General features: G+C 45.2%; 1 protein-coding gene across 5 annotated transcripts in view; it reads left to right on the forward strand.

Annotated features, from left to right (window-relative positions):
- The window catches only part of ATP9B (ATPase phospholipid transporting 9B (putative)), a 242,290-nt gene that overhangs the window by 157,594 nt on the left and 71,287 nt on the right, over nucleotides 1-13,409 (forward strand). For all 5 annotated transcript variants that reach the window (XM_055302881.1, XM_055302885.1, XM_055302883.1 and 2 more), the window contains one exon: nucleotides 2,075-2,235. In XM_055302881.1, the coding sequence (XP_055158856.1) occupies nucleotides 2,075-2,235 (161 nt within the window). The remainder of the gene's footprint in view (nucleotides 1-2,074; nucleotides 2,236-13,409) is intronic.

Here is a 13,409-nt window from a genome sequence, read left to right on the forward strand (position 1 = left end):
TGGGTTAGACAAGAAAATTTGGTGTTTTATAATTTTGTCACTGGTGTTCAGCTATTTTTTCAACTAGACTGGCTGTTTTCTGCAGGTAAAATCTCAGCGTTGACTCATTTTTCATAACCTCACACTGTAGCAGAAAATTCAGTAGACATTGACATTTACTTGTTTAATGAGTGGATTCTTCATTGCTGCGCTTAAGTGAACTTTCTGACAGTTCTGTGGGTTTTTTCTGACTACAGGTTCTGATGTTCCCATGCGGATTTGTGGCAGATATTAATCACAACTAGATGGAAACTAAATACTGAGACGGAAAAGTTAACCTTGTTTTGGCCAAAATTAGGAATTTTCAAAAGGCACTAAAAAGTAAACCACGTATTATTAGCTTAGTAATTCTCAAAGTAGCATCTCATTTATTTTATCAAAGTCATGGCAACCACTTTTTAAATTATTCTCTTTCACAATTTGTAGCAGATTGAGGAGGAGCTTGGTGGAGGCGAGCTGAGGGTCTTGTCCGCGTTTATCTGTCCGGGTCCCATGTGTGAGGAGTAGGCAGGGTGTTGGGCACCTGCCTGGGCTGCGACTGGCAGTCCCCAGGGGTGACCATGGCTTCTGCAGGGCCCAAAAGGCACCCACCAGGTCAGCAGGCAGGGAGCCAGCCCCAGCTTGGGAGTAAAGGGCAGCCAGGGTAAGGACAAGCCCACAGAAGTGGGAAGCATGGATTCAGATCTCATTGTGGGATGTCACTGGTAACAAGAACAGCAAATCGCGCGTGTGGCTTGCTTGGTACCAGGAGCTGTGCTTCATCTCCTTTAACCCCCTGAGTCTTGTTATGGGGGCACTTTTTTCCTTTTTTTCCTAAAGATTGTATTTATTTATTTGACAGAGAAAGGTGAGGCAGAAGGAGAGGGAGAAGCGGGGTCCATCCCCAGAACCCTGAGACCATGACCTGAGATGAAGGCAGACGCTTCACCTACCAAGCCACTACGCGCCCTGGAGGCACTTTTCTAACCCCATTTTCTTGCAGATAAGAAAATGGGTTTGCTGTCTGCCCTAGGTCATACCGTCAGGTAGCTGAACCAGCATTCAAATTAGCCTACATTTGGATTCCCAAGGAAATGTCATTGCTACGTGACCTCACCTCTCCCTCTGTGTGCTTGGGAAGCCTTTTTTGGCTAAGTTGAAGACCCCACCCCTGTGTCCACCCACATGCTGTGTTCCTTCACTGTGTGTGTGTGTGCTGTGTACCACACTCTGTTCCTTCAACCAACCGACTTTAGCCAGGAATGGCAGCGTGCAGGCCACCAGAGCTCAAGATCAAAGTTGTGCACTTCTGATTTGAGGAATGAACACTATTTATCGCTGTTTCCAAGATCCCACACAGAATGCACCCCAAAATGAGTTCATTCCCACGGATATAACTTCCCCTCACGTTTTGCTCACCTAGGACACGATCCACAGAACGAATTTGAGGTTGTGTACCTTACTGGGAGAACCAAAAGTGTAGGATTTATCCAAGTTAATAAAGGTATTCATTCAAGCTAACTACCTTGTCTGTTGCTTTTGTGCATAATTCAGAGAAGGTGTTTTCAGAGTCATTCCTGGCAGATGGGCATGACAGGCACCGTCCTGTTCCTGGGGGCCTCTCTCTGAACATAAAACCCTTGTGTGGGGGTGGACTTACGCATCAGCTGGTATAGCATGTGCAGAGGGACACACACGTCCTCTCTCCATGGACTCAGTAAACCTCTGGTGTCCTTGTGCCCCATCCTGTGCCCCCATCTGCCCCAGTCGCCTGTCATAGCATCTTCAGCCTGAGAAAGGATTGTGCTTGGATACTGTGGACTCATGTCTTTGTAAATTATTTCTGGAATTCTCTGGGGATTGTGATTCCCTTTCAGAAATCCTGCTTTAATCACTAAGAGGCTTTTCAGGAGACGAGTAAAGTTAATAATTGTTTTGTATTTCTTTAGAGTTCAGGTCAGTACAAGAGGAAATTTAAGGATGTCATTCATCACTCTCATGTATTCAGATTTGTAATATTAGGGACATTATGGTCATGTTTTTGTTTTTCTTTCAGGTTGGTTTGTTGGATCTTGAGCTCAATCAACTGACCAAAGCACTGTTTGTGGCTTTAGTAGCTCTCTCGGTTGTTATGGTAACCTTACAAGGATTTGTAGGCCCATGGTACCGCAACCTGTTTCGGTTCCTCCTTCTCTTTTCCTATATCATTCCCATCAGGTAAGTTTAAGAATTAAGATAAAACAACTAACTGGTTTCATTGAGTATGACTTTACTGAAATTTTATTTTTCTTGGTCTGGAAGAAGTTATCTGCAAATAAAGAGAAAGGAGCCAGGAACTCTGATGAATTTTAAGGAATCCTTAGAAAATATTTTGTGGGGGCTAAGTCAGTTTTGTTAGAATAATCTAGAAATCTGACACTTTTAGCTATATGAATGTTTTGATAATATAATATTCAAGAATTGGGAGATATTTCTTGATGAAACATAGTTTACTGCTGATAGACTTTATTTCCAGTACCCTTGAATCTGTATGTGTCACGAAGTTGTATTTCAGAAACAATCTAATATATCTGTCAAGGGAGATAAAATATTGAGTAAGATAGTCTTTTTAATATGAACAATTTTTCAAAATGAGAACCCATTTAACTTGAGATTGGGATATAAATAGTTAATATTAGATGTCTACTGAGTTTAATTTACTAATACTTACAGTATAAGTACATTCTGAAATATTTCCACAAAGTTTATTTTTAAAAAATGCTTCATATATATGATTGAAAATTTTTACATGAATGAGCAATGAAAACCTAATAAATCATTCATAAATCATGAAGCTAGAATGACCATCTTCTGTAACCCTGAACGGAGTAGAATAGAACACTCATGCACAAGGATGTAATAAGCATTTTGAAGGGAAAGGCGTATCTTTACAGACCAGCTTTCTCCAAAAGTTTGTCTAAAAGTGGGGTCTCTTTCACTTGCATACATCACGAAGGCAGGGCCCGCATCCACAACCGCATCCTGTGCACAGTCCACTCGAGCCCAACCAGCCCCACTTGCTGTTTGAGATGGGGAGCCTGTCTCCACTCCTCCGAGAACACGCAGTCTTATGCATTTGCGGCTGTTCCTGATGTAACTGGAGCTCCTGCCTCAGTAGACACTCAACCCTTGATCACCTCAGTGTCCTACCTGATGTGGCCAGCCTGCCTCCCAGCTCCATATGTCTCCTCTCCACCGCCACACCACATGCCAGGCTGGCCCTTCTCAGCCATGTGCGCCACATGAATGCTTAGTGCTCACTGCCAACCAGTCACTTGGTATCATGTCACCCTGTTTGAATCCTGCTGCCATCTCCACTAGTCCTGATGCTTGTCTTGTTTTCTGGTGCTCTGTGCTCACCATGCTCCATGAGGTGTGAGGGACCTTGTTTGACCCAGTGCCTAAAACAGTGCAGGGTGTGTCCTAGGGCCCTCACACCCTTACTGAGCAGACCCCTTACCTGTTCTGAGGAGCTGCGAGTGTGCAGATGGTCTGTCCAGCTGTCAGGCAGCGGCCTCATCACCACATGGACACATACCGGGTGCCAGCAGCGGGCACTAGGGACAGACAGATCTTTGTTCCCAGAAACTCCCTGGGTAAGTGGTAATAGGCAGAATATAGCTATTTATCATCATCCCAGAACTGACCCATTCCACTGGGATGGCCCTGCAGGCAGTCTCTGGTATGGATGCACACATCCTGACCTGCACTGGGGATGTTGCCCAGTGCTGCAGGCAGACATCCTGGGACCCAGCAGAGAGGGCCTTGGGTCAGTTGCTGCCTTGTTGATTTACCGCCGCTCCTGCAGTTCCCTGAGTGGTGCACAGCACATATGATATCCTCAATGGAAGTATGTGGAAAGAAGGGCCCTGAAGGAAAGAAGTTTACAAATGTGATGAGTCTCCATCGCTAGTTTTCTCACTCTTACAGTAATACGACATAGAGTTAGTTCACTGCCAGACGCAGCACAGCAGTGAGTATTTTTCCCAAAACTAGCATTTGAAGCCTCCCTTCCCTTTCTCTCTACATCTTCTGCAAGTCTGTCTTGTTCTGGTTTTTCAGTCAGTAGTTTTATATTTACATGTTCAGTCAAATGTGGAGAGACTTACTAGGCAGAATTATACCTGCATCCCTGTTTAGTTCCATAATGTCTCACGCCAACTTTAACGTAATGCTTTTCCTAGTTTTCCACAGTTCCAGAATGCAGTTATACAGATTAAGGAGAAGGCATGAAAACCATAAAATCTAAAAAATGTATGATGCTAATTTAGGGAATTCGTGTTTATGTTTGATTCAACCAGGTTTGTTTTCCTTTTGCAAGGAATTTATATCATTTAAGATATAAATAATAAAAAAAAAAGGGGGGGGGGGATCCCTGGGTGGCTCAGTGGTTTAGTGCCTGCCTTTGGCCCAGGGCGTGATCCTGGAGTCCCGGGATCAAGTCCCACATCAGGCTCCCTGCATGGAGCCTGCTTCTCTCTCTGCCTGTGTCTCTGCCTCTCTCTCTGTGTCTCTCATGAATAAATAAATAAAATCTTTAAAAAAAAAAAAAAGATATAAATAATAATACATCTTAGTATTTGGTAAACGTTCCTTTCAATTTAATAAGGGGAGGTTTAAAAAAATTTTTTTTTCAAAGTGCACAGTTGTGGAAAGTTAAGTGCTTTTTCCTCTGTTGACCTAAAACATGCTTTTAATGGATGGACAGCTGACTGTTCCTTTTAGTGCCCAGTGTCTACCCTGACAATTGGATGACTCGCTACCTTAGCACATGCTCCTAGTTGGTTGCCGGGCAGAGTTACTGCAGGCTTACTGACCTGTGAATCCCCTTCCCCGGGCAACCACCTGCTTGCCCTCTGTGTCTAGTCTGTTTCTGCTTGGTAGGTTGGGTTCAGAGGCTTTTCAAATTTAATAAACTTAAAATCATAGAAATTTTTCTTTACAAAGTAAAATATTTTTGATCACTTGATATAATTTACTGTGTCCTTCAAGGAAAATATTACAAGGTTTAACTCAATTCATTATTTCAATTAATGTAATTGAAATGGACATATATTCCCTGCATTATTCCTGTCACCATAACAAAACACATACCGGTAGGCCGGGCGCTCACAGTGCGTGTCTCTGCAGTACCTCCTCTGCCCACACGCTTCAGGGTGCTGTGTGACGGTCCAGCACATCGTCCAGAAAGCTGTCCTGTCAGTGCTGAGTCAGAAGGTGCATGTGGGCAGTAGAGGTGAAATGACACCGGCAGTGATGACTGTCCTCTCTGAGAAGCACTTGGGCGCCGTCTGGTCTAAGGCGCTGCTGTTGGTGGGGTCTGTGTGCCTGGGGTGGCAGGGGTTTCCTCATTTGGCCCTCTGTGTACTACCCAGCTGCCTGAAGGAGTAAGTACCCAGCTCTGCTTAGGGCACCACTCGTGCTGCACCGTAAGAACCCAGTATCGAAAATGTCAGGTAACACGGGTATGTTTGCTTCAGAACTTAGAAACTATCTCCATTAACATCTCTGTAGGGCCTCCTTTTCTGTTTAGCGTGCTTGGGGAGTGCCTGGGGGAAAGAGCCTTTCCAACATAGGTTGATGGTGGGGGAAGTTGGCAGCCTATTCAGATCGCCAAAGATGATAGTATTAGAGACTTGAAGGTTTGGCAAGCATGCCTAGGAAAGAAAGCCGAAGGGTGTGTCTGGACAGCATTTTGCTGGAGAGATTAGGTGTGTGACTCCTGGACTTGCTCCCCCATCTCAGTAAGAGCCTGGAGGGCTTGGGTTATCCAGGACAGAGCTGCATAGGGGCCTCTTGTCAAGTGGTGTGGACCGCTGTGACATGCAATGGGAGACCCACAGTTTGTGAGAATGTGTCAGCAGAAGCACTGCTGGCTCAGGCTGGAAGTTGAAAAAACTCGCTGTGAGAAAAACTCGCTGGACTCCCCAAATCCTACAAACATGCTGAGGCCACAGGCCTGACCCACAGGCCCAGAGAGCAGGGCCTCTGGTCACAGAAGACATTCCCCAGCTCTCCTAACCTACTGAGCAGTTCGTAGTTACTCATGTGATCTGGGTGTTCTTTTCAGGTCCACGTTTTACTAGTAAAACATCTGTAGCTTGAGTTTGTGCTACTGGTGAAGTTATGAAAAAAACATTAATTTTACATAGTCCAGTTTATAAATGTCTTTTGCTGTTGGTTATCACTCTCCATATGTTGTGTAAGAAGCCTTTCTGGGCCCTGGATGATGGAGCTATCCTCCTGTGTTAGCTTCTAAAAGTGTTGCAGGGTTGTTTTTGACTGCTAGAAGCAGTGGGGCTTTTAAATAATGCGAAACAGGATTTTCACATATCACTGTTTTCCAACTCCAATTGTCTCAGCATTGCTTGTAAGAAAGACTGTCCCCCAATGACCTAGGACTCTTCTGTCGTGCGCCAGGGTGCACACACTCACAGGCCACTTTGGGTCGTCTGTGCTGTTACTCTGGGAGTGGTTTCTCTTCCCGAGCAAAGAACAAATTCGCCTGAACCCATATACCTTTGTCCTGAGTCAGTGTTTTCTAGAATAGGGCCTTCCTCCTCGTGCTCTTCAAGAGCACCCTTGTTCTCACTGGCCATTTGTGTTTAATATTATGTCTTCCAGACCGTGAATCTGGCATCTCTCTTTTTTTTTTTCTTAAGATTTTATTTATTTATTCATGAGAGATACAGAGAGAGGCAGAGGGAGAAGCAGGCTCCTTGCAGGGAGCCCAGTGTGGGACTCAATCCCAGGACCCCCGGGATCACGCTCTGAGCCAAAGGCAGACGCTTAACAGGTCTTAAGCACTGGGCCACCTGGGCACCTCTGGTTTTGCTGCTACTTCTGAGACTAAAAACTACTTCAAAGTTAGAACTTATAAAACAACACTATCGTCATCTTTGGCCCATGAGAGTTAGTCTCTACTTGCAGGTAGAGCTTTCAGGCTCTGGAGTCGGGGGGGTTATGAGTTTGCATTCTTGCCTTGAGCCCATCTCAGTGGCTGCCTCATTCTTGCTGTGGCCTCAGGAGGCCCCTTCTGTTCCTTGGTGGGGTAAAGTTGGTATTGAAAATACTGCACCAGTATCTGAATTCACTCTTCATGCCTTTGTCCTTCTGGCTCTTGTTACATTCATCTTCTTGAAGCAATTTGTGTTGTCTTTTAACATAAAAATGAGTAGCTCTTTCATAATTGCAAATATATTTATCTCATTTGCTACTTATTTATTTATTTTTATATTTTATTTATTCATGAGAGAGAGAGAGAGGCAGAGACATAGGCAGAGAGAGAAGCAGGCTCCATGCAGGGAGCCCGATGTGGGACTCAATCCCAGGACTCCAGGATCATGCCCTGGGCCAAAGGCAGGCGCTCAACCACTGAGCCACCCAGGCATTCCCTCATTTGCCTTTTAATTAGACTATGGTACTTTTTCATGAAAGATCTATAGGTGCAGTTTTTAAACTAAGTATAAGTCAGAGGGGGAATTTGTTTATGTATCATATCAGTGCAAAGATTAGCTGAGCAACCTGTTGGGTGAGGCTTGAACAGGAAGCCCAGTGCGGCTCTTCTCCCCATCTATAGACTCTGCTTTCTTCTGGTTAAATGCCATTCTCTGCCAGGTCTTCCTCACCTGGTTATACAGATGGTGTTAGTGGCCTCAGGCTCACGTTCTGCATACTTAATTACACAAGTAAAAAGCGAATACTTTATTTCAGCCAGTTCAGGAAAACTGAGAGTTCCTTGGCCCTGCCCAGCACCCACCACTGGCTGCATTGTATACAGCATAGGTTCACAAGGCCCAGTGTCCTCACCTGTCCTTGAAGGCAGGGTGGCCTCTTGTGCAAGTGCTCATCCCAGATCGCTGTGCGTATAGGGCACAGTAGTGAGGGTGCTGTGAGGTGCTTCCTTCCAGCCCTCCTCTCCTCTGCCGGTTTCACTATGGTCACTGTCAACCTTTGGGTAGATTGCTGAGCTCAGCTTTTCCAACTTTGAAAAGCATTTTCAACTTTGAAAACCTTCAACCTTTTCATGTGGTCCTTTTTGCCTGGTTAGCTTTCTTATTAATATTTTGACATAGTCACCACCTGCTTGCTTTGGGGTGGTTTTGTCTCCTATACCTTTGCCATTTCTTTCTTCTTAGACTACCAGAGACACTTCATTTTAAGGTGTATCAAATTGCACATAATTAATACTTTTATTTATTTATGAACAGAAGGAAATGCTAATCCTCCAGTAGGAATATTTATTCCTCTCACATATTGACACAAAATATTTGTGCTCATTCCTCATACATGTATTTCCTGTTGCTGTGGAGAATGCTGTATGTGTAAGTCCACGCACACAGCCCTCTTAGCGCTAGCTGCTGCATAGCACATGCAGTATTTTACAGGGGCCCGCACAAAACAGCCGAAACAGTTCTGAGTATTGGGGAAGTCCTGACTTACCTTGTTGCCATTCACCCCATATCTGACCCTGTGATTAATATTTTGATTGTTCTGGATGCTGAGGAGATGGGCCGACATCATTCTGAATAGAAGGCAAGAGGATGAGTCTCCCTGAAGAGCGTCCTGAGTTTGCCCATGTCCTCTGTGCCAGTTATGGCACAGAGCAGGGCTGCATTCTCAGAGCCCTCCAAGGGCTCCAGGTCCTGGCACACTGCTGGGGTCCCGCTGCCTTTTACACAGTGTCTGACTCTCCTTGTAGCTCCGGGCTTTCTTTGGTTCAGTTTATCTGGAACACTGATGCTCCATTTATTTCTCCCTAAAACACTTATTTCAAATCTACAGTTTTCCCACACCCATTCAAAAGTTTAGTAATGTGATTTAGAATTTTACATGTACCAATTTAAACTACTTTCCTACCTTACTAGATTTTCTATTTCTTAGGACCCGAGACTATACATTTTGTTTATTCTTGTGTGTGTGGCAGTGGACTCTGAGTGTATTTAGGTGTATATCTACTTTCATTCCACTTACGTACATCTGTACCTTCTGAGCTCTAGAGCCTTGCTGACCACTTGCCTTCCCTGAGTGAAGCTCAGGCATGCTGCCCGCCCCCCCAACCCTTTTATTCCCTTTTAGCTCAGGGCCGATCTTTTCTATAAAACCTTCTCCAAGTTTCCTCAGAAAGTTGAACATAGAACTAACCTATGACCCAACATTGCACTACTGGGTGTTTACCCTAAAGATAACAATGTAGTAATCTGAAGGGGCCCTACACCCCAATGTTCACAGCAGCCATGTCCACAAGAGCCAAACTAAGGAAAGAGCCCAGATGACAGGTGAATGGATAGAGAAGATGTGGTCTGTATGGACAATGGAATATCACTTAGCGATCAAACGATGAAATCTTACCATTTATATCGACATGGATGGAAGTGGAGGGTATTATGCTGAGTGAAGTAAGTCAGAGAAAGACAATTATATTATTTCACTCATACGGATTTTAAGAAAGAAAACAGATGAATATAGAAGAAAGGAAGGAAAACTAAAGATAAAAACAGAGAGAAGGCTAACCGTAAGAGACTCTGAACTCTAGGAAACAAACTGAGGGTCACTGGAGGGGGTGGAAGGTGGGGGACAGGATCACTGGGTGACAAGCATGAAGGAGGAGGGCACAGGATATGATGAGCACTGGGTATGATATAAGACTGAGGAATCACCGATCCTCTGAAACCAGTGATACATTATATGTTAATTAATTGAATTTAAAATGAAACCTTCTCTGACTATTCAGGCCAGTGATCACCTGTGCCAGTAACCACTTAGTAACCTGCTTTTATGCATTAGTGCCATTTCCCATGGTGACCTTGTGAATATGTGGCATTTTACATGTACTATTACTGAGGCTCAAAAAGATCAGATTTGGGGCAGCCTAGGTGGCTCAGCAGATTAGCGCTGCCTTCAGCCCAGGGCATGATCCTGGAGACCCGGGATCGAGTCCCACATCAGGCTCCCTGCATGGAGCTTGCTTTGCCTTCTGCCTCTGTGTGTGTGTGTGTGTGTGTCTCATGAATAAATAAATAAAATGTTTTTAAAAAATCAGATTTGTCATTTGTCCAAGATCATGGAACTAGTAAATTTGGAAATTAAGAATCAATTCAAGTCACACCTAACCTCAACCCTGCAAAATTCAGTTACTCATGTTTCTTCCTGATGGAGCGTAGAAATCAGGGTTTGGAGAATTTGGGAAGGTGAATGGCACGGGAAATCAAAGGAAAAGGAGCCTGGACTTAGTGGCCACTTGTGGGGTGGTTGGAGGGGTGGTCCTGTCCTTCACCAGAGGGAGAAATGTGAGTACATTTGATCTCTTTTGTCTGGCACCGGAAGAGAAGGAAGTGGGGCTGTTACTTCTGTTGTCTATCTTCACGTTAAGGTATCTGTGATGACCCTGAGATCGAATACACTGATCTGAACCTAAGATATGGGTCCAGACTCCTAGCGGGGATGTGACTGTCACCCTCAGCATGCGCAGCATTGGCAACGTTCAGCCTCTGAGGATCTGAGTGCCACTCGTTGCCGTCCATGGTGTGTTGTACAGAGGTGATGGGGTGCCTGGCCTGCTGTCATTTGGGCGTCACCTCTTGGTTTCAGCATGGATCTTGACCTGGAGGTCATCGGTTCGGCCCCACATAGGGCTCCGCACCCCCCAAAAGAAGTAGAGGATGTCACAAAATGAAAAATGCAGGGGGAAATTTCAGATAAAACAGCATCTGTGCTATTTCCCATAGATGACAATTAACAGGACTACTTTTGATAGAACTTCTTGTTAAAATGACTTTTCTTTTGCTCAGTTTAAGATCTAAACAGAAGCCTCAAGCTGGCAGGAGTGCCACTGAGCCCTTCCAGGGGCCGTGGCCTGTCACACAGTGACACCTCGGCAATAGGTCTCATGGGTGTTGAGGGCTCACGTGCCGTCCTCAGACTGCCTGGCAGGGCTGCTGAGTCAGGAGAGAGCCCCCCACTCGCGGCATCCTAGAGCTCTGCGGGGTCCATGTAACGATGAGGGTCACTATTGCTGCCTTGTTCACTCAACGTCCAAAGTGGCACACAGCTTTTCCACTCAGTGTGGGTGGAGTGGATCACAGTTGGCCAGTTAGCAATAAGATGAGCTTAAAATATATTTGGTATCCATTACCTTATAATCTTTAACTGTAATTCTCAAAATGATAGGCTTAATGGGTTATTTACAAGTCATGTTCCTGTAAAGTACTTTACTAGTCGAACAGAGTTCTAAATTTTAAGATTCTACAAATTACGTTACTAAAAAGTAAGCTTAGTGATGCTAATTATACTCTGTCAAATTCATGTTTGAAGTTTGAGCTTCTAGTGATTTTTAACATTAAAAAGCAAATATACTATCATTTTACCAAAATATACAATGTGTATAAACTGAAGCTTCTGCTTCCTATGTGATATTACAGTCTTAGTTGAAGATACATTTTTCTTGATAGCTTTTGTTTGTAAACTGAACTTGCCTTGTGCTTTGTTTTAACCTAAAGACTATCCACATTCTCTTGTTCACCAGCCTTGAGGGTACCTGTAGTCACCCGAAAACATCCCATGGGTGTTTATTGTGACACAGTATTTCAGGAAATAACAAATCCTTACAGCTCTGAAGTGATAACAGTTGTTTTATTAAATGTAAGTGCTCGCTATTTGAAGAGAACACTGTGGAAGAGCCTAGCAGGTGCCCCTCGGGCTCTCACTCAGCCCCTAGCCCAGCAGCCCCTGCGCACTCTTGGAGGGGAGTCTGCCAGACAACGGGCTCCTCATGCCTTGTGCTTCTTGAGGCAGTCTGACACTTTCCAAAATAATTTGATCAGGATACACAGAGAAGAAAGTCACATTCTTCCTCCATGTTGGTCTCTGGGCCTGCAGAGCCAGCACACCAAGCTCTGTGGGGCACCACCACCCGCCCTGCGCCCCATGTCTACTCCTGGGTCAGGGGTCTGTCCTATCACTGGTACCCGTCACAGACGAGCCCATGCAAAAGCATGATGTTGCTTTTCCTTCCTCCAGCCCCAGGCACCCACCCCTTCCCAGACACTGCTTCTCGGCGGCTTCTCGAGCCTTTTCCATGCACCGGCCCCCTGGGTGCCTCACCACAGCCCCACAGAGAGAGTGTTGTCTGTGCCCCAGAGTTTAATAGGAGGTCAGGGGCACACAGAGGTTGGGTGCCCAGTGCCCCTGGTAGCTCTGGGCCTCATAGCCCGGCCGCCTTCTGTCCGCAGTGCCCTGCCATCCCGGGACCAGGCCACCCGCAAGGCCGGGAGGCTGCTGTGTTCTGTCCCCGTGCTGTCCTGCAGCGTCTGCCCTCCCTGATTGCTTGGCCTCGTGGTGGTAGCAGGACCATAAGTAGCCCAGAGACATTGAGGTACTGTTTGAAAGCTGTGTGCTTGGCAATTAAAACTTTTCTTTCTGACCAGTAGCGTTCCTAGGGTTTTTAAGATGTGAGCTTTATGGACAAATAGCCCATTATGAATATTTTAATTTTCTTTGACTTACTTACAGATTAGACTCTCTTCACTGACTCTGAGTCCTTCACATTCCTTTTCAAGTGTACATTTGTTAGTAGGTGGTAGATCCATATGAATTGCCATTTTGGTCAAAATGATGGACTGTCAGCAGCTTCGCCACATTGTGTTGATACATTATATCTGCTGTTTTCCTGACAGAATCAAATTAGGTGCATTTTTTCTAGAGTTTGAAGCATATCTGAATGATCCTAAGTCTGAATATGAACAAGAGCAGGGTGAGGCCAGACTATAATGTATGAGGGTATGAGCAGAATGAGTCCATCCGTTAAGCCCAGCAAGTAGCTGAGTGCAGCTTGGGTAACAGAGGAGCCGTTTATGAAGTGTCATTCAGGCTCTGGCTCCTCCTAGTCCAGGGACTAGAGACGACAAGCACTGACCATCTCTCTGACCATGAATCCCAAGCTCTGCATCATGGTCTGACCCCCACCACCTCCGATCCCCCCTCCTGCCACTGTCCCCCTCAGGCCACACCACCATCCTGGGCCTCGGGGGGTCCTCACCTGGGCTCGGAAGCCTGGCATTCTCAGGGGCCTAGTCTTCCTTCTAGGATATGTTGGGTCCCAGCAGTCATCCTCACGGGAAAAGTATACTGTTTGTTCTTGTAAAATGAGTAGATGAAGATTATGATGCATTTCAAATATCTGTTCCCAGGGAGATATGCATGATTGCCTTACACACATGAGCAGCCCATTCTAGTATCCTCTACAAACGTGGCATGGGGCGTAAAAAGGTTTCTAGGCTTAAGTGTTAACAGATTCATGTATTTTAAAGTCTGAAATCTGGTATTATCGTGAGGTTCAAGATAATAAGTCTGTA

Source organism: Nyctereutes procyonoides, unplaced genomic scaffold (genome assembly GCF_905146905.1).
Source record: "Nyctereutes procyonoides isolate TBG_1078 unplaced genomic scaffold, NYPRO_anot_genome, whole genome shotgun sequence".
NCBI classification, from domain to species: Eukaryota; Metazoa; Chordata; class Mammalia; order Carnivora; family Canidae; genus Nyctereutes; species Nyctereutes procyonoides.